Here is a 26,357-nt window from a genome sequence, read left to right as displayed (position 1 = left end):
CAATTTCCTGTTGACAGAAATTATTTCAGATTACTTGGAAATGAAATCCACTTTGAGCACTTAAGTGATGATAAACAAAACACGACAATTTCCACCAGGATTCTGGGAGCTCAGCTAGCATAACAGCTTATTTTAGTTCACTATAACGAGAATCCTTGTAATTATGCTTTTTTGTGGTAATATATCGTGTTAATACACTTATGAATAATAATAAAATGTAAAAATTGCATTTAACGAAACTTTTATTTCATTTTCGACCCCTGCCTCTTCTCAGTTGCTGTTCCTATTGGTTGTCACGCCAGTCAGTAATCTTCTCTGCCGTCTGATTGGCCAAGGGGCGGGTCATTCAATTGAATGAGTTGCGGAAGTAGAATCGTACGCTTGTGGTGGTTCTCATTTTTTTGACAGGAGTGAACGCACAATTGAGGTAGAGCTTGCTAGACACGCTTTGATGATATCTTTAAAAATGTTTACAGAGAGAGCCCATGTTCGATTTAATAGATAACAGGATGTTTATATAGCGAGATATTGCCTATATGTTTCCGTTGCACAGGTTTGTTCATTGTCCGCTTTCCTCCACCATCAACTGTGCTAACGTTAACAGTATTAGCTGGTCAGTTGAGTTCCAGAAGTGAAACAGAAACTCACAGAATCTGTGCTGATTCACCTTTCAGCCTTAAAGACACATTTCTGACATTATCTCTACATATTTACCCTGTGTTAAAGTATTTACTTAAATGTTTGTGTGACATAAAGTTCAGGTGGATAATAAGCAGTTATTTTTGTTCTATTACATATTGACATTATTAATCAGTGGTTTTCTATGCTTTTGTGGTTTTTAGTGGAGAGAAATCAAGCTGCCTGTAATCAGAAATGGTGGACTCTCAGTATTACCTCCCAAACGACATTGGGATCTCTGCTCTGGATTGCCGGGAGGCTTTCAAGCTGCTGTCTCCCAAAGAGAAACTGTATGCACACTACCTCTCTCGGGCGTCCTGGTATGGTGGCCTGGTCGTGCTGATCCAGACATCTCCTGAGTCTGCCAAGATCTACGTACTGCTGCAAAAAATGTTCCGTGCACAGACGCCACTGCAGATGCAGGAAACTGCAACTGCAGCTGGACTGAGTGCTGAGGAATATCAGGTGAAATGTCCTGATGCAAACACCAAAGTTAACATCTGCTCTCTCTGTGTTCATTATCGTAACATATATTGTCTGTCTGTTTCCAGGCCTTCCTTGTATATGCTGCTGGGCTTTTTGCAAACATGGGGAACTACAAGTCATTTGGAGACACCAAGTTCATTCCTAACTTACCAAAGGTGAAATGCTCTACCTAAAGCGATTGTTTGCTCCAAGATGAAGATTATTTTTCATTGTGTTGCTCCAAACACATAAGACATTTGTTCATGATTGAAAAAATTTTAGATGTCTTGAAATTTAGTGCATTTCTGTCCTTCCATTTGACTGTCTATTCTCCAAAATCTTTGAAATGTTTGTGAAGACATAAAAAATAAATCCATATCAGGTGGTTTAATACAAGTTTTTTTTTAAAAAGGCATGGTCTTTTTTTTTTGGAAAACTTAGATTAAAATCCTTTCTTTATCTTTTTATTAATGTTTGAAGCATTCAGAGTGTTAGTTAAATAGATTTAGTTCCCATTATTATTATTAAAAATATCTTGGTTTTGGACTGGAGCAACATGAAGGTGAGTAAATGTTTATAATTTTAGGGTGAACTGATTGCCACCCCATGTGTGAACAATATTCCAACACTTTTAGTATTTGATAACTGCATATTTTGTATATGTAGGAGAAATTCAAGGCTCTGGTGTGGGAAAGTCTGGCCTTTAAGGAGAATCCCAGTGACACAGAAGTGCTGTGGAACAGCTGCTGTGAGCCCCTCTACTCTCTAGAAGAAAAGCAGAAGCAGCTTGGTCTGGGTGAGAAGGTAAAATCTGTTTAAATCCTATTACAGTCTGACTATTATACCTTATATGTCTTATACATCTTCAGTGCATCGTCTTAGGTTGATGTTGTTCTAATTATTCCTCTTTCTAAGGGAATCACGGCTTATTTCTCAGGGAACTGCTGCTTAGAAGATGCAGAGTTTGCCCAGAAGTTTCTGGACTCCAAGGTATTGTACACCAGTGAGAGATTTAGATCCTGCAAGTTGTTTCAATTAAAACTGTTAAATTAAAATAGGATATAATGGCACATTTAGACTATCATTATTTTTTATTATAAATGCTTAATATAAATTTGATGTCAAATATTAATATGAATAAAAGTCACTATATATATATATATATATATATATATATATATATATATATATATATATATATATATATATATATAATTTTATTTTGCTCAAGTCGTTGTGTACATTTTATTTTACCAGTTATTTAATTTTATTGTCTTTAAAATGTTCTTGTGTGGAACTAATTTCTTACACATCACATCCTAGGCTTGTTCCTAATAGCAATCTGTCATTTTAGAGCATATACACAGTAGTGCAAGAAGCAAAATTTTCGCCCAGTATTTTAAATGATAATCTCACAGTCAGTTTTTTTACCATTTTACATTTTCTAAATTTGATTTTGTAGTTTCCTTGCTATTAGTGGCTGTTTCTGCACAATTTCTCAATAATAATAATCTCTCACACTTAGACTTTTTTTTCTTGTTGTAGAACCTGAGTGCCTACAACACCCGTCTGTTCAAGACAGAAGTAGATGGGAAACGGTGCTATGAGGTGCGTTTGGCCTCCGGAAAGACGGAGGGTGAGTATGAAAACCAGTTTTTATTGACTTTTTATTATTTAGCAGTTAAAACCTGGTATAATTATGTGTATCCATTTGCATAACTTTTTTTATTTATTTACTTTTCTCCTGTCTATAGACTGCTGTGCTGAGGAAGGGGAAGGTGAAACGTGCTGTGGAAGATTTGAATTTGAGGATGCTGTGTTCTGTGTGAAGAGGGGCGATTATTCTTTTCTTATGGAGAAAGTCTGTCAGAACTTGGAAAAGGCTAAGGTATGTTGACATTAAAATAAAAAAAAGAAAACATTGTTTTAGTGATGCTTTTGGATGTAAGGTCAATAGCTTTAGACCATTTGAACCAAGAGTAAAGTTGTTTTTTTTTGTCTTAGGTTAATGCAGCTGATGAAAACCAGAGAAGGATGTTGGAAGAGTATATCCGCAGCTTTACCTATGGCTCAGTGGAAGCCCATAAAGAAGGGTCCCGTTTCTGGATCAAGGACAAAGGACCTATTGTGGAGAGGTGACTGACCCATATTTAACAGACCTGTGACTCATTTTACAGAAATAGCTGAGTTTCAGTGTAGGTTGAGCCAAAGGTTAACCAAACAAGTCCAACCCATTTCAAATATATTAATAATATATCAAAACAGTTTTACAACAGTCTTTAAATTTGTCAAATTAAATTTGGAACATGTGTAGCTGAAAGTGACATCTGTAATGGGCAGTTAAGAAGATGTGGAAGGTTTTTATACAAAATCTGTAAAATATCAGGAAAAAGAGATTATGCAAAATATAACAAATTTCAGCCATGAAAAAAAAAATGAAAAAGAAAGAAAACAACAACCTAACTAACAAACTGAACAGCAAAAAAACCTAACAACAAACAGGGTTCATACGGTCATGGAAAACCTGGAAAAGTCATGGAGTTTTGACGTGGCATTTTCTAGGCCTGGTAAAATTTTGGAAAAACCACAAAAAAATAAAAATAGATATCTGTATACTTGAATATAGGTTAATTAATTCTTTTCTGTCCCTGGCCAATCACGTATTCTCACATTTATTAATGCGGTGGAAGCATTATCTAAATCAATTTTACATTTATATAGATATAAATTGAAACTAAATAGATTGCTGTGTGTTTAACGATATGCTGTAATAAATTTGAACATGCATCGTTTTTCATTTACTAAGCATATGTAGACATTGCGTGAAACATTAGGTCATGAAAATTTACTTGGAAGTCTTGGAAAAATTGTGGAAAAGTCATGGAATTTTAGTAGGAACAGTGTGTATGAACCCTGAACAAAGAAACTGCCTTCCTATATCAAATCTATTTAGTTTATTTTGTTGATAGTTTATATAAATTGATATTTAAAAGCTGGAGATGTTAAATGCTTTTATTTTTATGCATAATTATGATAGAAATATACAATTGCTCAAATGTAATGCAATAAGGTTATAATAATATAAATAAAGCTTAATTAAAATAATCATTGACATGGTAAATAATTATAATAAAAAAGCAATGCAGTTCTAACAAAATCCTTTGAAGGTTTTAATTTGGAGTAGTTTAATTTTGTTCTACAAATCTTATATGGAGCAGGTTAGCAATGTAGCACAATTTACCATGCTGATGAACACAACATCCATCTTCTTACCCTCTCCCAAAAGTTTCCATAAGGTAAACTTACTTGAGCATCTACTAAAGTCAATTTTGTTAATTTTAATTATTTTTTTTTACAGTTACATTGGTTTTATCGAGAGCTACAGAGATCCATTTGGCTCAAGAGGTGAATTTGAAGGTAAGCTCACAAATTTGTACATTTTTATTTTTGTGTGTGTGTATAAATGTACATATAAAATATTCTGGCGTGTATTTTTTCAAACAAAAGTGATTTTAAAATGTATAAATGTAAACGTGTGTGTGTATATACGGCCTGACACATTCAATCTTAATCATAATTTTATTATGCAGTATAAAATAAAAAACACCAATATCATAATGAAAAACAGTTGTAGTAAATATAGTAATAATGACAATATTAATAATAATAATAAAAATATGAATACATTTATATTATTATAAAAATTATTATTATTTTTATTCTTAGTGTTAGTGTTGTTGTTATAAATTGCTTAAACCACCAGTAAATGCTGTAGACATCCAGCTTTGATCTTTTTCTCGTTCCTCTGCATTTACCTTTTCTCCCACTAGGTTTCGTTGCTGTGGTGAACAAGGCCATGAGTGCTCGCTTTGCTCAGTTGGTGAGCTCAGCTGAGATCTTGCTCCCAGAGCTCCCTTGGCCTCCAGCCTTCGAGAAGGACAGATTCCTCAAACCAGACTTCACCTCTCTGGATGTTCTGACCTTTGCCGGCAGCGGCATCCCTGCAGGAATCAACATTCCCAACTGTGAGTCCTCTAACCCCATATTTGACAGTATACATTTATAAATGCTCTATAAAAGGTTATGAATGCATACTTCTACCAAAAGTAAACATTTCATTATCATTTACACTCAAGCGGTTCTGTATTTTTATGAATTTCTTTCTTCTGTTAAACACAAAACAAGATATTTTAAAGAATGTTGAAAAAAGGAGCCATTGACATCCATAGTAGGAAAACAATACTAAGAAAGTGAGGTTCCTAAAGGTCATACAATATTTGGAATATCATGGAGTTTTAAAAGGTCTATTCCGGACGATTACAGTCAGGGAGTTATATTTTTATTAGTTATATTAATTAATTTATTTTAATAACTTATATTAATTATTTAAGTTATATTAATTAATTAATTTATCTAAGTTATTTTGTTTTTATTAGTTTTATTTAGTTATATTAAGTTATGGAGTATTAGGGAATTTTAGGCTCTGTTCAAATAGGCTTTAGCTGAATTTAATAATGTCACATGTATAACGTGGGTCACACACCTAAGGAGAAGCGCAAAGCTGTGGTGTTTCTGACAACTTGAGGTATCGCACACCGGGAAAGCACTTTCAATATGCAAATATAATGTTATTTGATGTGGCTGCAACAGTGTCCAGGTTAGCCAAAATCCACAGGAAATCTATGCTGTGCTGCATATAAAAAATATTGAATCATTTGCTTGAATTTGCGTTATAAATTTATTCATCTTAAATAGCAGCAGAAATTGAGCAGAAGAATCACAAAATTCTGGTGGGACTGCTCAGTACAACAACTTCCTGTTTTTATTATAGAAAAATGGAGATTCATTTTTTGGGTTAAAGACAGTCAGGACAAAATTATGTAATTTGACATTTTGGCTGTCACCAATCGCCCCCCCCCCATCCCCCCCCCCCCCCCCCCCACACACACACACACACACAATATTCTTCAGTATTTTCCATTTGCATTCTACAAAAGGGAAAAATAAAACATTAACAGAGAGGGTAAATTGTTGTAAGAACTATTCCTTTAACTAGTTATCTGTCTATCTGTAGATGATGACATCAGACAGACCGAAGGTTTCAAGAATGTGTCCCTTGGAAATGTGCTGGCAGTTGCATATGCCACACAGAAAGACAAGCTCACATTTCTTGAGGAGAAAGACAAGGTAAGACTGATGCCATCTCAGACATGTTAAAGTGGAGGCTCAAAAAGTGTGCGCTTATCTTCCTATTGTTGATTTATTTATTATATATATTTTTCCCCATAGGACCTGTACATAAAATGGAAAGGTCCTTCTTTTGAGGTGCAGGTTGGACTCCATGAGCTGTTGGGTCATGGCAGTGGAAAGCTTTTTGTTCAGGTAGTGAAGCAAAACAGAATGTGGCTGTATGCGGCTCCGTATGCACCTGGTATTAAGATGTGTTTTGTCAATCCAATCACAAGTTGATGATGCTAAATACAGGTGAAAACATTCAAATCGCATGCAGAGGTAGTCAAAAACGTCTGCATGTGTTTGGATTGCTTTCAAAATGCAGATCTATATGTGGTTGAATGTTTTGAGACTGCCACAAAAGACCATCTACTCTCTGGCTACTGACCTAACATCTGATTGATTTAAAATAAAATCTAATCTTCATAAATGTGTGTGACAAGACGAGACAAAATCCAAATGCAATGTTAATAGTAGTTGAATATAGTAATATGCCTTGAATGGCCATGAACACATTAACTCCAGGTAGAAACAGAAGCGAACCGTGACTCAGAATTTTTTTTTATTTTTATTCTTATAAATACTCTTCCTGGCCACTTTATTGGGTTCAACTTGTGCAGAGTTCATACTTGATTTTAATTTGCGTAAAGGTTTTGAGAAAGTGATCAGTGAAAATCATAATGACATTCCGGTGGTGTGGATTATCAAAGACGTGATCTGAGAGAATCACAGACGGCTGTGAAATATCTTGTCATGATAAATATACTGGCCAGCCGGATGTTCAGGGAGGAGTTATAGACCATAGTTTCAGAATAAATAAGCTTGCTTGACCAGCCACAGCAGCTAAATTATTGCAAATTTATTTATTGACCTCTTACTCTCATAGTTTGCAGTTTCCCCAATCATTTCCTCATCCATAAACTTTTTTTTTCTCTCCATTCTGATTTTCTGTTCGATCTACAGCCGATTGTTTTTGCTCATGTTAACAGGCCTAAGATATTTGAACTGGTGTACCTAGCAAAGTGGCTGCAAAATATGTAAATATATTTATAATATATGTTACATATGTCTTGAATACAGCTAACGTATGTTTCTACTGCAACAGGATGATAAGGGAAAATTCAACTTTGATCAAACGGCTGTTCGCAATCCAGAAACAGGAGAACTGGTGAGTCAATAACACCTCATGCATCTCATTAACAGTGTTGGCTCTAATTAGTTACAAAGTAATATAATTAAGTTACGTATAGGCTGAAAAAGTAAAAATGAGGGATTATCTTTCTTTTTTAGAAAATGTAATTACAGTTACTTATAATGTACTTGCCTTTAATAATTTGAATACATTCAGCAGTTCTGTATAAATTAGTTCAGAAGCTGTGTAGTTGTATTTTTCTATTATACAAATATATTTTGCAGAATAATTCGATATTTAGGTTACATTTACCAAGAAAATTGCACATGCTTAAACGATGAACTACGAAATTCTTTCATTACAGTATATTGTATAAAATTACAGGGGAAATTTGGAATAATTGTGTGTAAATAATTAGGTTTTTTTTTCACATATTTTGCAGAATTAAATTTTTTAAACTAAAGAAGGTCCAACATTTGTCCATTTGCACATGCTTATTAAAAAACAATGAAATAAGAAATGAATGACATTATTATATGTATGAAATACAGTATCATTACTTGGAAAGCATTTGTTTTTGTCTATGTAAATTGTATATGGATTTCAAGTAGCATTGACTCAATTCATCAAATTAGATATTGAGTAATTCAATTACTTAACAGACAAAATTCAGGCTGTCCACTGGGTCTTAAAATGTCTTAAATTTTAAATAAAATAATAACTAAAAACGAAACTAAACCGTAAAGTCTTAAATTCACTGAATTATGGTGTTGTAGGGTTAAATCATTTTAAACAGGCCTTAATTTTCCTTTGTCCATGTAAATCTACCCATTAGGTAAAACCAACAATCCATCTAAAATCCATCCAAACTAACTAAAAATAGTTTTAACAAATGTTACATTTATTCTCAGTTTACCAATTTGGTTTATACTCTTCCTTACAATAACATTTGTTTAAATTCTCCATGTATTTATTGTTAACTGGTTAGGATTCTGACCTGGACAGACAGCTGTGCATAAATTAAGTTTATTATTGTTCTTAAATTGTTTCTTTTTTTTTTTTTTAAGAAAAGTAATGCTGAAAGAAAATGTATATGTATATATCTAGAGTTTGCTTGTTTTTACACATTATTTAAAACATGTAGCTAAGAAATAATTAAATTAGAATTTTAATGGGGCAAGTAAAAATATTTTCCACTGGCCCTTTAATATCGTTCGTAATGGTCTTAAAATTGACTTGGAGAACCTGCAGAAACCCTGAAGTAATTCGAAAAGTAGTAATTCGACATAATTTTAATTCGACATAATTTTAATGACATGATGGTTTTTTTTAAAGTACTTTCCTAACAGTGCTTATAAACCATTAGGGATATAGCGATTCACCATGAGTCTGTTGAAAATCGATTCAAATATGTTAGAGGGGTCTGGATGCAGACCTGGTGCAGTGCAAACTGAGCTGCATCCAATGCTTTTTTTAATGCGCTCGCCTAACCCCACTCCTAACCCTACCATTCACAGTTACTTCACTCGCTCCATTGAGTGCATTGTGTCTGACATTGCATCGCTGAATGATGCAATCTCAGCTTGCATCATAAAAGCTGCATTAAGATACTATTGAAATCTGTGACTTCAAAATGGTAGATATATATATATATAGATATATATATATATATATATATATCTAATATATATAACGCGATATATGTTTTGAACAGAGGGGGCGCTTGGTTTGACCTTGGGCTTTTCTCTCCACACTAGCCATCTTAGTCCCCAGAGTTTTTCATCAGAAAGAGACATTGTAAATGTGCAAAGATCTCAGGTTATGCCAGAAAACAGAGATATGCTGATATTTATTTTTTTTTAATGTAAAATCCCAGTTGAGTCACTGTTTTAGATTGTTTGAGTCTTCCTTAGTTCGTATTATTATAATTTTTTTATTATTTGTTTTTATTAAATAGCAATTTAGTTATGACAGAAAATATATTATTTAGCGAAAAATGTGCAGCATTTAAGAAAAAAATGAAAGGGCTCATCACTTTAAATTTGTTTCAAATAGTTTTGCTAAAAAATCTTGACTGAATCGTGAATCGTATCGATTTGTGAGTCAGGTGAATCGTTACATAACCAAACATTCTGAAGCACAGCTATTAAAATGGACGTTTCTCCTTTCAGATCTCCAGCTGGTATAAGGGCAGCGAGACCTGGGACAGTAAGTTCTCCACTATTGCCTCGTCCTATGAGGAGTGTCGAGCCGAGTGTGTCGGCCTCTACCTGTGTCTCAGCAAACAGGTGCTCAGGTGAGACACTGAACATTACTTCATTCGACGCCAAAACGAACCACTGAGACACAGATGTTGACCAGTTGTTTTGGTACCTCAGTATTTTCGGCCATGAAGGAGAGGACGCAGAGGAGGTGATTTACGTAAACTGGCTGAACATGGTTCGCGCTGGCCTTCTGGGACTGGAGTTTTACACACCAGAGAGCAAGAGCTGGAGACAGGTGAGCTTAGAGATGTGTGCCTTCCTAGAAATCTTCCCACTTGTGTTTGATCGTCTCCTCATGGCAGTGTTGTTGTCGTAGGCGCACATGCAGGCCCGCTTTGTGATTTTGCGAGTTCTTCTGGAGGCTGGAGAGGGGCTGGTTTGTGTGAAGGAGTGTACTGGGACAGATGGAAGACCAGACGCTGTCATTACGCTCGATCGCAGCAAGATCAACACAGTGGGAAAGAGCGCCATCCAAAGATTCCTCTGTAAACTGCAGGTACAGCCGGTGGTCTAATGGAACAAGTGTTTTGCTTTACTGCACGACAATCACTGGCCTAGTGATTATTAATGTTCATAGCAGTATGCAAAAGAGGCATGGTAAATTTCACATGAGCACACAACACTGGACTTTAGTGAGTTGTTTAAAAGGTTTCATTTAAGGTGTTTTTTTATGTTTTAATACAATTTAAATAATATTATTCATTCATTTATTTTCTTTTTGTCTTAGTCCCTTTATTAATCAGGGGTCGCCACAGCGGAATGAACCGCCAACTTATCCAGCACATGTTTTACGCTGCAGATGTCTTTCCAGCTGCAATCCAACACTGGGTTAAATAATATTATATTTTCTATATTTATATCAGACTTATTAGAGTTAACTGAAACAAAATATAAAAGTAAACGTTTTAAAAAGGCGACAGGGTGGCGCAGTAGGTAGTGCTGCAAGAAGGTCGCTGGTTCGAGCCTCGGCTGGGTCAGTTGGCATTTCTGTGTGCAGTTTGCATGTTCTCTCTGTGTTTGTGTGCGTTTCCTCCGGGTGCTCCGGTTTCCCCCACAGTCCAAAGACATGCGCTAAAGGTGAACTGGGTAAGCTAAAATTATCCATAGTGTATGTGTGTGAATGACTGTATGGATGTTTCCCTGTGATGGGTTTCAGCTGGAAAGGCATCCGCTGCGTAAAACATATGCTGGATAAGTTGGCGGTTCATTCCACTGTGGCAACCCCAGATTAATAAAGGGACTAAGCTGAAAAGAAAATAAATAAATGTATTTAAAGTTTTAAAAATTTGTTATCGGTTACATTCATTTTGTAACATAAAAGTCCATTTAAATAGAATACTTTTAAATAATAAAAAATATTTATTTTGGCTAGTAGGCAAGGACATGTTTCTCATTTTCATTTAGAAAAAAAAAATCTAAAACTTAATAAAAAATAAATGCTATTATTAAAATTATAGAACATTTTCAAAGCCAGGAAATATAAAAAACCCTTTATTAAAAACCCAGTATGATTTCAATGAACTTTCATTGCTTTATATGTAATTATTAATGCTATTTCAGTATTGTTAATGTACTTTTACTGCTTTGCATTGTTTTTTTTTACTTTTTTATGGTGTCATTTTTAAGATATTTTTTTTTTATTCCATTTTTTTTAAACATGAATGAATTTCGAATTCATCATAATTCTACATAATGTTTTTTTTTTTTTGCAAATTTAAATAATGAAACTTTTTCTGTGTGAATTCTCAATGCATACATGTATATATTTTTATTATTATTTTTTTTTTCTAGGGTGTGCTCACACTAGGTACAGTTGCCTTGAACCGCGCCGAAGTGTGATTGTGCCCCCTCCTCTCTTCTCCTCCCTCACACTGCTTTTGCCTTCCTAACCTAAGCATGATTGCATCATCGATAGTTTTGCTGAACAGATTCACAACTTTTGACGCTGATAAATTATCATAAAAGTCATCGTGCTTCACGTATTAGGAGGTTTGCTGAAAATGTATCTGACGTGCAGCGAGGGGTTTGTATCTGTGATAAACTATGAAAGTTTGCGTTCATTAAAAAGAATTAGTAAATCCTTATTAAACAGTCTTTTACAAGTGTCTTCAGTTTCGGCTCAGGCACGCCTTGCACTCACATTACAAGCGTACCATGCCAATGCCCAACTGAACCATGCTTTGGCACACCTCTTCCAACTGTGCCAGGGCGGGCCAACAAAACCGCACCTGGGCCCGATTCGGACCACTCACATTTGTCAAACAAACAGGAAAACACATCAAGGCACGGTTCATATAGCCTAGTGTGAGTGCACCCTTATTTTACCTCGCAGTTAACCCCTTTTTAACAATTTCAAATGAGTTGGCCTTTGTGTTTGACTGTAGGTCCACAAGTCCACAGCTGATGTAGAGGGAGGAAGAGCTCTGTATGAGGGCTACTCTGCGGTCACTTCTGATGGCGCCCACGACTTCCTGCGCCTCAGAGAAACGGTTCTTCTCCGCAAAGAAGCTCGCAAGATGTTTGTCCAGGCTAACACCTTCATCAAAGGTTTGCCTTCCTTAGCCTTTACGCTAATTAACCAACATTCTTGTCAGAGCAGAAACAAAATTGCATCTACATGGCACGTCATGATTTTGCCAAGTTCGATGTTATCCTGGACTAACATCTGTGTTGATCCTGGATCATTCCCTACCCCAAAACCCAACCATAACTGTAAATTATTCCCAAAATCAGAGGGGAATAATAGTTGAATAACAATCATGTTGAAGTGCATAAACCTAACAATAAGCCTAAACTTGGCATAAGCGGTAAATGTATCCCTTAATTCTGATTGGAATGTTGTTCCAGGATCAACATAGAGGTTAATCCAGGAACATGTCATACTTGGTGAAATCAGGTTGGTGCATCTGCACAAGGATTAGCATGCTGTTGTTTGTACTGTAGATGACGCTGTGGAGCTGACTGAGTATGAGGGCAGCGCTGAAGGGCTCATCCAGTCTTTCATCGAGCGTTTCCCTGATGATAGCGAGGAGGTGGATGCTCAGCTGCTGGAAATGACCCGCAAAGACTCCCTCTGCTGGTGCTGAGAGGGCACTGTTGTATTTTGGACATCACCGAGCCACAGTAACTTCCCGTAATGAACAAAAAAGGCTGGAGAGCACATAAGCAACAGACTGGTAATGATTCACACATAAGAGGAAGGAAAAACCGTGCTTAAGTTCAACCCCCGGTGTTTTCCTTCCCACGGTTCTTCTTTCTATTTCGTCTATTGACTTCAAAACAAAAGTAACTCTGATTAGATTTTTAATTAGACATTTCTGTTCCTGCTTCAGATCATCCCACACTTCCCACACAGGCATGCCAAAGCTCTGACAGGAGTGAACTTGCTTTGTGAGGGAGGGATTTATGTAATCGCAACACGTAACATACTTTCTCAACTTGCTCTAAAATGGAAACACGCTCTGCAGATCCTGTCTAGTGTGGAATTCATCTGATTCACTGTTTTCTGGGAGAAACGCTAGCATTCGTTCTAAGAAATAAGAGTCTTCGTTGGTTTACATGATTTCCAGTTCCTCAAAAAGGAAATGTCAAATTGTTCAGACGGTGATTACCAACAGCCCCTACCAAATAAAACCAATTACTTCTGAAGGTATTGTTTTTTTTTGTTTATTTCCAAAATATGAAAACATTCGTACAATGCATTTAATATAAATATAATTAAAATACAAGGTAGACAACAGAATAAATATCCAGTCACTTAATACTGATGTTATATGAATGAGAAATGTCCATAATTTGTTATTGACACACTCTTTTTTTTGAAGCACAGTTTTTACATCAGTTTTGACATCAATGACACAGTTTTTACTTCATATAAAAGTAAAGGAAGTACAAAACGCTTAAACTGAATCCAATCATTAATAACCAAGCTATAAGAAGAGTACAAATAAAACAACAAAAAGAAATGACTATATAAACAAAATAATTTAACTCAATATTATCATACACAACAGCATCAATAACACTACCAATAAAACTCCATCTTACACTTCAGACTTTTGAAGATAAATGGTATTTTTGTAGCAGTGCCACTGAAGATTTTTTTTCTGAGAACTACTTAATGTATCAGGAGCAGTTTTATAATGAACATATTTTGTAACCAAATATAGATAGTAATGAAGAACCTTTATGAGAGTGTAAACTTCAGACCTTAATAGCCGGGGTAAACAGTGTTGTTTTAGTTGATGATAAAGAGACAAGGGAGAAACATTACGGTTTACATCTGGTGTTTTAACCCATATGTGGTCTTTTGAGGGTCTACGGTCATCAGTTTCTATGGGCTTCTCATCTTTCGATCTAATAGATCTAATTCTAGATCTAATACTAACATGAAAGGAATCAACAGAAATGGAGTCTTTTAATTTCTGCTCCGCTAGCTGCAAAACTAGGCCAAATGCTGTGGTAAGAGACTGTTGAGCCTTTAAAGTTTCTATGAAATAAAAATAAAGTTTTATTTAGAAGTTAGTATGTTTAGTTTTAAGAATATCTATAAGCTAGTGTTCTCCAAAATGGTCAAAATTTGTTTATATGATATAAACATCTAAAGCTTGCAGTATGTCACTTCCGCCTAAATGGGTCAACAATTTTTTTCACAAGATCTCATACTTCAGTTTCTCATCAAATTTTGCCCAATCAAATGGTCTCAAGTATCTAACATATCCCACCCCTGTCAAGATGCTTGAGTTCAACCACTCTCGCTGGCAGAGAGCTGTGATAAAAAGGGAAGGAGCTACTCAGTCCCACACCCTCTTCATGTTTCAGTTGAGATTACATCAAACATCGATTGAAAATGTACATTTCAAAGCACTTCATGGGACATTTAGCCTTTCTTTTTAATCTTCAAGCCGAATGTATGATTTCAGGTGACTGTTTAAATTCAAATGTTTCAACAAAATGTGCATAATTTAGGATAGTATGGTGAGTAGCAGCCATTTTGTATGGGTTTCATTTCTTTTTTGTATTATGGGAAGACAGTATGTTGACAGTGGGTAAAGCGGGGATGTAGGGCTGAGCCGTTAAACGATAATGTATCGAAATGCGATAAAATTGGTCAATAATAATGTTAAAATGCTAGACCTTTTTTTTTTACTCTACATTGATCTAAGAGCCTATCACAAAGCAAAAATGTGCAACAATGGGAATCTAAAAGTATGTTGATATTAGAGATGTACTGAATTTTCGGCCGAAAATGTTATGCCATTTAATGGACTCTCTACTTTTTGTGGCTTCAGTTATTATTGGGATACTGATTTAAGTCTGGCATTGACAACTTTTATCGAAAAATATATCATTATCGTTCAATATGGAAAATAATTATTGAGATATCGCCCAGCCCTAGAGGGATGGGATTGGGAAAGGTCCACAAGTCAGAACTCGAACTCTGGTTAAGCTATATGTTGGCATATTAATGCATTTAAAATGTTTCAGACTTAAAATAGGGCCAATCAACATGAATTAAGCGAAGAAAAAGCTCAATTGTTTTTGAGCTCTGTTATGAGCTTATTACGATGGTGATTTCCTTTCAGTAAGGAACTGTGTGCTGTATGAAATGAATTGCTTAGACCTACATGTGGTGTCTGAGAGAAAGTCCCACATTACAAAACCACCTCTGTGAGATCCACTGCACCCCCTCTGTTCAGCTTCTGGGACCTTTCGTCCTGATGGGATGCCTGGTAAATTAGGGGAACTCCACTCACACCCATGCTCTGCAGGTCTTGAATGTGTGTGTCAGGCGGAAGAGGTGTTAAAACTCCATCTCTCCTGCAATATAGGCTGTATTCCTCTGCTCGGCCCACTCCAAACTTCACCGCACAGAGCTGAGCCATAGCCTCACCGTTGAATGCGGTCTTCCACATTAGAGTTTTCACCACGCTGTTGTCGCCATCTTGAAACAGCACCTTCACGAACTTCTGTGGCATAAAAACAACACAAATCTCTTTTGTTAGCTCTTCTGCTGTAAACATCAGTAAACCGTTAAATGTGGATGAACACTAGAATTTCTGACCTGGTGCAATCTGTTGTCTTTCTGATTTGTGGTTTCATTGCTTCGACGTCGACTCCATTCTTTCAAAGACTCTCTGGCCTGGTTTGTGAGGCCGTTGGGTGGCAGATCTTCTGGCTGACTCTGAATCAGACTCAGACTGGCATAAACGCTTGTCAGATAGTAACCCCCTTAAAGAGAAAAATAATAATTTTGTTCTTTTTGGTTTGGGAAAGAGGACAACTTAATGTACCATAGTAAAACAGGTTTGTCTTAATCATTTTGAGGCTAAAATTGGTATTTATCCCTACCTTCTCCTGTAAGCCAAGAGCTTTCCAACAGCTCCATCATATACTCCACTTCCAGCAAGATCTCTGGCATATTGCACAGCACCATCACGTAGGAGAGAGCAGGCAGGAAGTCATCTGCTCCAAATTCCTGACCTGGTTTTAGGAATATTAATAAGTGTTAGATCATGGCAAAAGTCCAAATAAATATACAGAACAAACCCATATGATAAATCTGCCAACAAACAATATGGAACCAATACATTGTTCACCTTGTTAGGTCTGCATTCTCTCTCTAATGTTGCATTTACATTTACATTTACATTTAGTCATTTAGCAGACGCTTTTATCCAAAGCGACTTACAAATGAGGACAAGGAAGCAATTTACACAACTATAAGAGCAGCAGTGAACAAGCGCTATAGACAAGTTTCAGGCATGTAAAAGTCTAAGAAGCAAAACATTAGTAGAAATTTTTTTTATTTTTTTATTTTATTTTTTTTTTAGAGAGAGAGAGAGAGAGAGAAAGAGGGCTCAGAAAGAGGGCTCAGTTAGTTGCAATAGTCACTGGGGTTGCAATTTTGAACCGGTTGTAACAAAGTAATAAAGGTACAAAAGCGGTCACTGGGGTGGTACTCTTTTAAAAGGACACTTGTATATTTTAAAGATGCAAATTAATATATAAATGGTAGAAATGGCTAACTAAAAGAGCTGTAATGGTATCATGAAGGTCCATATTAGTATTTTGAATGGGTACAAGCCCCAGTGAGAACTTCTGTACAATACAACCAGACCGAAACCTTTGAATGGTGTATGTGCACAAATACATCTAAAACACTTCAAGAAATCCTTACCTGATTTGTTTTTCATGGCTTTGTAAATGAGTTTGCAGGTTTGCAAAAGTAGCAGCACTTTGTCAATGGGTGAGTAAGCCCGTTGCATTAGAGTCAGTTTGTGTTTAATTTTCTCAATGCCTTGGGCATCAGGAACACCTGCTTGAACTCCAAAGAGCTTCTGGGGTGAGGCAGCTTTGGCTCTTTGCAAGCTGTCCATCATTCTCTGGAAGGAACCATCTTGTTTGTGCAGAGTCTTAAGAGCCGCATCAATCTGAGGCTTCAGAGGCTTAAGAATACAGCGAAACATGGCCTTCTCCAGAGCTTGGTCTGGAAACAAGAAAATATAATGGTCATTCAACACCTTGGATGTTGGGGGGAGTTTAACTACTGCCTGCCATCTAGAGGTGATAAAAATGTTTCGGCTTCAGTTTTCAGCATGTGAATACTTGGCGTAAATACCTTTCTCATTCTCAGTTAGAAGAGTCTCAATGGGAGGTTCAAGCTCTCCACACTCCAGAAGGAAAGCTTTTGCCTGATTCATGAAAAGACGCAGATGCTGCAACAGCTGAACAGCAGAGGTCAAGCAATGCGGCTTCAGAGCCTCTCTCTGCTGCCTCAGGAAGTCCTGAACCAGAGTGCCAAAAGCCATGCGGCGATCCCGAGACAGATCCTCCACCATCCGTGCCACTCGCTTCTCTGGGGCAAAAAAGGATATGAAAGCAGCACTCATCTTGCGTAGGGCAGACATGGCCTTCTTTGGTGGTGGCATAACGGGGTTACTAGTGCCTCGTACAAGCGGAGGACGCTCCGGACTCTCTTCAATCTCGTCCAGGCTGCTAAGTGAAGTGCTGCTGTCCAGTTCACTGAGGGACGGAGCGTGCTGCTGTTCCAGCACCAGCCCTTCTTCCTCATCTTCATTGACTTGTTTTTTCTGCTCCATGACTATTGGCTGTGCCTAAAAGTGAAAGTATACTGTTAGTAAACGCAGAACAAGGATAAGCGCCACTTTATATGTTATGAAACCCTGCTCTTGAGCTGAGTTGGCACTGCTTTGTTTAGAATTGGGAAGTCTTAGTAGAATTGTGAAGTTTCAGTACCTTCAGAAGAGAGCTGGGCATCTGATAGTCATCTTCAGCAGTAGGAGAAAGAGTAGGTGAGACCATTGTCGTCTTCTGTAACACCACATTTGGTTGCATATAATCTGTGGCTTCCTGATCAGTGTTCTTGTTGGCTTCCTGACCAGCCGGAACACCAACAGGTGGGGTCATCTTCAACCTTGCTTTGCATTTGGCTTTAGCCAGTAATGGCGGTGGAGGTGGTGGGACAACAGGTGGTGACAGAGAGCTGGAGTGTTCAGTGGAGACCCGAACCTTTATGCTGGTTTTAAAATGATGACGCCTGCGCATAGCATTGCGACCTGGGTAGTCTTGTAGGAAGAGGGGGTTGATGAAACATAAACCTTTGCCTCCCCCATAATTCAGCTCACAGGGACTCCGTGTTTGGATTGGACAGAGCTCCTGGAACGGGGTGGGGTTTGGGTTGACGGGCGTTATGCAGTCCTGTGTGTTTTCAGTTGGGGGCAAGAGTTTTTCAGCAGCAGGGGGTTCATTACGAGGACCCCGCACATTTAATTGGGAACTCCAGAACTCTGGAATACAGATGAGCATTGAGATCATGTGAAACCGATTTACTGATGCCTATTAGCTGATGTTTATTAACACTGGTTCTTATGACATGTCATTATCTCAAGACTGTACCTGTTACAGTACCTGTTTTAAAGTTATTGCATCAGCTATTGAATATACAGTGACCCAATGCTGGATATTTAGAGTAATTAAATATTTCATAACCTACCCACACCCATGTGAGAGATTGACTCCAGCTGTTTGTGTGAGGAAGCTTTGGCTATTGCTTCAGGCAGCTCCAGAGTGAAAGGAAGAACATCCCTAAAATGCAGATATATCAGAATAACGGAACAGAAATATCATATTTAGGATTGCAGTGAGTTTGTTTTCAATTTAACATACCGACTGACACAGTAGAAGGCAATGAGTCTGCACAAGTCTGGGAAACTGATAGCTGAACTTTCCAAAGAGAAGGCTGTTGATAAAATGGAAATAATTTAGTTACCTTAAGTCGGAAAGAAAACAAAATGTTATCAAGTACAATATGATTTACAGATTGACTTCTAAATTGACTTTCAGTGTAACAGTTTATGAACCAAAAACTAATCTGCATTGTTATGACAATCATTTGATGATTAAATAAAAGATGGCAATGCAACTCTTAAATACTCAAAAAATGGTTCTACTGTCATTCAGCCTACAAGACTACTTTCCCAATTTGCCAAAAACAATTTGTAAATAATTTTAAATTCTATAAAATGAAGTATGACTGATTGTTTAATATACAAAATATGTACAAACAGTACAAAATAAGGATGCATCATTTTTGCATAAACCTCTTTCACTCTGAATGATGATGGAACAATATTTAAACAATATGTTGCTGAATGATTTCAGAAGGTCTGCACTAGGGCTAAGGGGTTAATCAAAATCTAATTGCAACCGCGATTTGAAACGTTGCGATTAGCTAATCGCAAGGGGCTGCCATATGAAATATACTTTAGTTATTTAATTTCCCCTGCCCAGAGCAAATGCGGGACTGCCGTCTGTGTGTGATAGTCTAACTAGCCAATTGAGTGAGCGCAATTGAGTGATGAGTGTCTTTCTAAAAACTCAACTGAAAGTATTGCCAGTGACACTCTAGTAGCAAGCAACAGCAAAGTACAATTTCAGAGTTGTTTCATCCATGTTAGTTTGCACAGTGTTCTGTATTTTTAGAGTTATTATTTTTTATTTGTTTGTATAATAAGCTACACTAGCAGCTCCCCAATTTGATTTGAACTTGTTTACTGAAAGGTAGGGTTATCTTATTTGTTTACTTTTTGCTCTAGAGAAAAATGAGTGTTTCATTTCTGAATATTTAAAAATAAATTTGAATAAATGTTTAAGTAAGTTCACATCTTTTCAGTTCCTTTTTGTTTTACTTACACTCATTTTAGCAGTAAGAAGTTACGATACAGATTATTGAGCTGAAGCTTGACTACAAAAATAAATCACAAATCAAATCGAAATCGCAATATCTGTCAAAAAAAAAAACCCAATTAGATATTTTCCCCAAATCAGACAGCCTTAGTCTGTATAATATCACTTTTGTAAAATGAATCTTGTTTGGACACCAAAATTGGACCTCTGTTCTTGCACCCAGCTTAACTGAGTTCTACATAAAACCACTATTTACATTTCCAACTCACCCGAGTCCTCTTCTCGGATGAAGACCTGTTTGAGAAAGGAAGGCATGCTGTCGTCTGCCAGCCGGACGCAGAGCATCTTTTTCTGTGATGTACTGGACTTGCGCACTAAGAAGGTCTGCAAGTGAGAAAAGATTCCAAAAAGATGTTCAAGCTTGATTGTAACATTCTCATTTCATAGCTGATGGTGGTCTGAATGCACTGCTCACCCCAGGAGGCTCTCGCCGCAGAATGTGTAAAGCTGTAGCTGAGTTAATAGAGAGCTGGAGCCACACAGGGTGCGTCAGTAAGAGCCGGTCCAGTACACTGATGCTCCTCAGGGATCTCTGTGGACATGCGCGTCTGTCCCCTACAGGCCGAGCTTCAGGATAGTCGTACACTGGGTCTTCTTGCATCTTCAATATGAGGTTTCAACTGCTTTGAATCTCTGTTTCTCTTCTTTGTGGTTGACACTTGCCAAAAAAAGGAAGTTTTGGAGAATGTCAGTAGCTGAGACCAATGTCTTACAGTAAATCATTCATCTAAATATCTTTCTTGTTCTCATTCAGTTTTCCAAGAATGGCTATTTTCAATGCAATCATGCGCTTGCTTATTCCTTCTGAACGGCGTTGGGAAACTCCCTCAGTGATTTTGTCCTTCTTTTGGCCATGTGAGAACAGTGAGTCACAGTCTGACTAATACCACATGTTTTTGTTCTGCATTCACACTGACCATTCAAAAAACACTTGTGTTGTTGTTAAAGATGACATAACAGCAGCTCAATATATACTGAGTTTGACTGGAGGCGAAATGAGATTCTGCTTTTGAGACTGATTACTGTATTAAAGGGGTTTACATTTATGCATTTGTGATCATTGACCACAAAAAGGTAAAAAAACGGACCATAAAAAACGGTCGAAGGAGGTGATGTCAGTGAAATAAGATGGAATCAATCAGTGGACAAATGTAGACGCAAATGAAAGTGAGTTATGAGGGGTTGCCATTTATCATAAAAAGCGGCAAAGCAGAAACATCTGATCTTTTCTACCTTCAAAAAGTACATGGTGTCTACAAGCCACTCTGATATACCTGGTGATTTAGTAGACTTCCAAAAAATAAGATCCGTCGTCTAGCTAGTAAGAGGGTAAAGGCAAGTACCTCTAGCTGTTTAGATGTAAATTGGGTCCAATTCTTGGGGACACCAAAAATTGCAATGGTGGGACAGATATTCACTTTGGTTTGGAATATTTTGGACATGGTTTCAAAATAATTGTTGAGAAGAAAAAAAATTGTATGACTTAAATTACAGGGTAAGAAGTTCACATGAAAACTGGACGGACAGTATCATTTTACTAGAACTTCTATGTTAAGCTGCTTTGACACAATCTACATCGTGAAAGCACTATAGAAATAAAGATGAATTGAACTGAATGAAAGCTGAATGAATAAGCTTTATACTGATATATGGTTTCTTAGAGATAACATTTAACCAAGGTATAACTATTTGGTAGAGTTGGGCAAATCAAAATCTCGATTACTTGAACTTTTAACTCGATTATGATTAATGAATGATTATTTTATTCATTTATTAGATTTTTTTGTTCACTGACAGGTTTTGGACAGTAAGTATGCACACATATTACAAGTGATTTACATTACCTGATTTAAAAAAAACTGAAGGAAACGCACACTATCTACTATCCATGATTATTTATTGAACATTGACATTGAACAACTGAAATTAAAGCACACTTTGCCTAAAACTAACTTTTCTTATAAAATTTAAAATAAATAACTCGCACTTTTGGAAACAAAATAAATTAATTTAAATGTTTTGTTATATTAAAAGTATAAAATAAGCAGTATCTCTTCTAAATCAAATAACTCTCGCATATTCTGTAAATAATCATTTTAATGTAATGGAAAATATGCTGTTTCAAGGCATCTCTGGCGCAGATTCCGATCATCGTCAATGTAGTGCAAAGTAAGGCTCAAGAATGAGTTTATCGTCCTATAGGACCAGAGATGTGGCTGCAAAGTGGGCGCAGAAGTATAAATCAGCCTGAACAGAGTTTAGACACGTGACTCCACACACGGTAGGGAAAGTAATTGAAAAAAACCTGGAAAAGTTAGATTGATTAATAGTTCTGAATGTCGATTTCGATTAATCGCCCAGTCCTACTATTTGGATATCTGGAATCTGAGTTTAAAGAATTACATTTAAAACTGTCAAACTGAAGTGCTTAGAGATGAATTTTACTAATTAAAATGTGAATTTTTATTCTGTATATTTAAAGAAGGAAATTATCTTCATGGAGCATATTTTAATGTTCTAATGTTTTTTGCATAAAAGCAAAATTCATAATAACCCTCATGATGTATTTTTCCACTTTTGCCCTGATTTTTCCTGTGCATTTTGACTGGTTGTGTGGTCCATTTAAACCCACGTTGTGAATGCCATACTCTACTTTTTGAGCTACAGAAAGCCTTTATGAGCCTAAAAGTTTGTCTTTTTCATTGATGCGTCTTATGTAACAGACGCTCCTTAGTCTCTAAAGCTGACTCTCTAAAGTAACTTGAGTGAGGTTGGGTAGCAGGTTGACTCTGTGTGGGCCAGTATGGAATACTTTTTGGTAAGAGCCAATAGCTGCTATGGCAACCGAGGCTTAGATACTCCAGTGGGCATTCCTACCCACAGACACACACGCCTCCACTGTTAAAATTTAGGAAAGGCCAGATAGTTTTTCCAAAAAACTTCACACTCCAGACTGGCCTCAACTTGGCTCATACATTTTTATTGTGATTAACAAGACACATGCTAATGTTTATATACAAAAAGTATTCATCATATTTATAATGAGCCCTGATTCACAGACAAGACTTAAAGGGATAGCACATCCAAAATGGAAGATTACATCATTAATTCTCCCTCATGTTGTTTCTTTCTTCTGTTGAACACAATATAGGATATTTTGAAGAATGCTGGTTGCTGGTACCAATCAACTTCTATTGTACCATTTTCCTATTATGGAAGTTGATTGGTTCCAGCAACCAGCATTCTTCAAAATATCTTCTTTTGAAGAATTTAGCAGAATTTTCATTTTGAGTGAACTATCCCTTTAAGCTTAGTCCTACACTCAAATGCATTTTTGAGTTGTCTTAACTGAAAATAACTTCCACAGATATGTTTTAAAAGTAGTGCTGTTGATTTGTCTGAATGTGCACACCAGAAATGTGTTTCTCACATTAAAGTCACAAGGTTTTACCCATTCAGCAAAAAATATACAATAATATACTATATGATAGTTAAATGTAGCTATAATGTAGCAGAATAGCTATGTTGCTTATTTTTGTAAATAGATATTACGTTGAATTATGATGAAACATTATTTCAATCACGTTTTGACCTTTTATTTTCACAAATGTTACTTAACTTTAATTGCATTTAATAAGCTTACTATGAATATAAAATTACCTTTTAACATTTATATTGATGCAGACACCAAAACGCTAGATTAGTTTTGATTTGGTGGACAAATTTATTTTTTTCTTCTAAAAAACAATATTTAAAACAATAATTACTGTAAAACCAATACATTTTTTTTTCATCATCTTAATTTTAAAATTCTTTCTTGTCGTTGACCATTATAACAGTGAATAATAGTTCATGAGTAAACAAGGGCTTGGATAAGGGTGTCCTGTCCACCTGAGCTCTAGAACAACTGCTGCATTTATTGGAGTCTCGGCATGAGCTGAACAAGTCCAGACTGGTGGGAAAGAAGCTTTTAAGCATGCACAGAAAAAGAGCTGCTATTGTCTGTGTTTTGTCATGCAGGCTGAGGTTTTTTTAATTGTTGCCTGAGCAAGATATTTTCAGGAGATGTATCTGGATTACAGGGCTAAACTCAAATACAGTGGGTGTCTTTTCATAAAAAAACTCTATAGTGTTTAAAGTTAAGGCACAGTCATTCTTACATACATACATACATACATACATACATACATACATACATACATATGCCTATATATGTATATTCCTATTAAAATATGAATTTAAAAGATAGATTTGTGAGGGGTGTACTTACATATGCAGAACACTATATATATATATATATATATATATATATATATATATATATATATATATATATATATATATATATATATGTATATATATATATGTATATATGTCAATCTGGAATGATAAGACAAGGCAATGTGTTGGAGTGCATAATTACAACATAAACATAAATTTAACATAATTTCAACCATTTAATACAACAGTAGTAATTTAATATTGTAGAGAATACATTCAATATAAACTACAATAGATTAAAATTGAATCTGTCATCATTAACATCATCGGTGAAAGTCATCATAAAATATTTCGTGCATTTACTTTGGTATTAAAAAATTCAACAGTTAATTCTCATCTTACTCCTTTATGTTGAACTTTCCCCACGCGTGCTACTTTCAGTTCTCTCCTACAAAAGGGTTAATGTTTTACTTTACTGTAAATGCCACATGGCACTAAAACATTCGTCATAACAAAACCCCTGATACTCACAAATCGAGTAGAGAAGAAAGGACGCTTACCTCGGTTTGCCAATCGCTCTTTTTTTCAAATACCACAACCACACCAGACTTGGTGATTTTTCCCAAAGTGTCAGATCCACTCAATGTTCTGAATCTCTTTTGGAAGTGTGGAAAGTCCAGGGATATATAATTAGTAGGGAACGTTGCTTGTTAATCCCCTTGCACACGGTTTGAAGGAAGCGTACAGTGATTCACACTGTCTATATTTCGGCTTCCTTCACGTGTTTTCCAGCAGCCCGTTCCCGTATATGACAGGTCGCCGAATACCTGGGCACGCGCATGCGTTGTTGTGAGGTTAGGTAATGATAGTTTAAGTTTTTAATAAAATATGGATTTACTAAGGAAATTGTATTAATTGTGTCTGTATTTATAAACGTGTATTACTATTTGTAAATTTTGTTATTGTTAATTATACATTATTATTATAAATATGGTATAATGTAGGTAACCCACATAATAATGTGTGATTTATCTTTTATCAGTATTTTATTTATGATTTATAGTTATGGTTTTGAATAAAGCATTTTGATTGTGTAAATTACTGATGACATTTATTCAGTTGGGGCATTTTTGTGCAAGAAAAGGTGAATTATGTTCAGACATGTGTTACGGGTCCCGGCAGCGGAACTCGTAGGCAGATTAAAAGTGCCTGAATTATCAGGAGAAACAAAATCACATTGAGACATCGGTGTCTTTCCCCAGGCGCAGCATAGTAGCATCTGTTTATTAACAGTCATAGTATAGCAAACATGTCTTCACAAATCATGTACTGAAAATATATCCTCACAAATCATGTTTCAATTAATCAAACATTCAGTTTTGTTCTCTTTGTTTTTCTCTCTTTTTACCACAATGAATTCTTCAAATACTTATACACTCTGTACTCTCTTATCATTAACACATATTAATATCATTATTACATGTTATTATCATTAACACAATATTATACCTTCTGTATATTACCATTTACCATAAAACTACTAAACTCACAGAACAATCATGCGTCTGTTATTTGTATCATTTAAATTGTAACAGTTACACTTGACACCAATTCCCAATGTTACTGTCTAGTCTCATAAACTTTATACATTAGCCAATATACAACCAATATATACAAATAAGTCATTTTCTGTTTAATTATCACATACTGAGTAAAATACATATTATTTACTGGGGAGTCAGTCATAACAAACATAACTCAAACCAACTGTCATTTTCTCAGTACTTTCATCTGAATCACGCTGCTCAATAAACAACTGTAAATAAGCTATTCACTTGAAAAACACATAGGAAATGTGTACTCGCATGTTTTTACATGAGTTATAATAAACACATTGATTTTTTTTTTTATAACACATACCTGAATTATCAGGAGAAACAAAATCACATTGAGACTTCAGTGTCTTTCCCCAGGCGCAGCATAGAGGCATCTGAAGTAAACACGAGTATCGCCATGGTAACCCAAAGCACAAGCTTTCTCAACTGCTGATGTTCTTTTGTTTCAAACACAGTCATTAGTAGTGATAATAAATTACT

General features: G+C 36.0%; 2 protein-coding genes across 2 annotated transcripts; one reads left to right on the top strand and one right to left on the bottom strand.

The window, feature by feature from the left end:
- The first annotated feature begins 362 nt into the window (after positions 1-362).
- On the top strand, positions 363-13,419 carry dpp3 (dipeptidyl-peptidase 3). Its single transcript, XM_056446648.1, has 18 exons — positions 363-427; positions 843-1,143; positions 1,230-1,319; positions 1,810-1,947; positions 2,059-2,133; positions 2,689-2,779; positions 2,898-3,031; positions 3,148-3,278; positions 4,502-4,560; positions 4,974-5,168; positions 6,218-6,330; positions 6,433-6,525; positions 7,481-7,543; positions 9,679-9,803; positions 9,886-10,006; positions 10,088-10,267; positions 12,156-12,318; positions 12,715-13,419. The coding sequence occupies exons 2-18, from the start codon at positions 874-876 to the stop codon at positions 12,855-12,857; spliced, it is 2,184 nt and encodes a 727-aa protein (XP_056302623.1). The 5' UTR covers positions 363-427; positions 843-873; the 3' UTR covers positions 12,858-13,419.
- Positions 13,420-13,501: 82 nt separating this feature from the next.
- rin1a (Ras and Rab interactor 1a) lies at positions 13,502-25,067 on the bottom strand. Its single transcript, XM_056446577.1, has 11 exons — positions 24,822-25,067; positions 20,456-20,698; positions 20,250-20,364; positions 18,961-19,033; positions 18,788-18,879; positions 18,031-18,581; positions 17,393-17,888; positions 16,952-17,260; positions 16,123-16,254; positions 15,836-16,002; positions 13,502-15,740 (listed from the first exon to the last, which is right to left on the bottom strand). The coding sequence occupies exons 2-11, from the start codon at positions 20,639-20,641 to the stop codon at positions 15,426-15,428; spliced, it is 2,436 nt and encodes an 811-aa protein (XP_056302552.1). The 5' UTR covers positions 20,642-20,698; positions 24,822-25,067; the 3' UTR covers positions 13,502-15,425.
- Between the last annotated feature and the right edge of the window lie 1,290 nt (positions 25,068-26,357).

Source organism: Danio aesculapii, chromosome 21 (assembly GCF_903798145.1).
Source record: "Danio aesculapii chromosome 21, fDanAes4.1, whole genome shotgun sequence".
NCBI classification, from domain to species: domain Eukaryota; kingdom Metazoa; phylum Chordata; class Actinopteri; order Cypriniformes; family Danionidae; genus Danio; species Danio aesculapii.
The sequence above is the reverse complement of the archived record's forward strand: the minus strand, read 5'-3'. Positions and strand labels throughout refer to the sequence as shown.

What these genes read in the sequence shown, in the direction of transcription:
- dpp3 (XM_056446648.1), top strand. Translation starts at nt 874, where the DNA reads ATGGTGGACTCTCAGTATTACCTCCCAAACGACATTGGGATCTCTGCT. An exon ending in AGAACTTGGAAAAGGCTAAG is followed by an intron (nt 3,032 to 3,147) that starts GTATGTTGACAT and finishes TTTTTGTCTTAG; the next exon opens with GTTAATGCAGCTGATGAAAA. An exon ending in ATCCAGAAACAGGAGAACTG is followed by an intron (nt 7,544 to 9,678) that starts GTGAGTCAATAA and finishes TTCTCCTTTCAG; the next exon opens with ATCTCCAGCTGGTATAAGGG.
- rin1a (XM_056446577.1), bottom strand. Translation starts at nt 20,641, where the DNA reads ATGCAAGAAGACCCAGTGTACGACTATCCTGAAGCTCGGCCTGTAGGG. An exon ending in CATCCGAGAAGAGGACTCGG is followed by an intron (nt 19,034 to 20,249) that starts GTGAGTTGGAAA and finishes TTTTATCAACAG; the next exon opens with CCTTCTCTTTGGAAAGTTCA. An exon ending in CTCTTGGCTTACAGGAGAAG is followed by an intron (nt 16,003 to 16,122) that starts GTAGGGATAAAT and finishes TTTCTCTTTAAG; the next exon opens with GGGGTTACTATCTGACAAGC.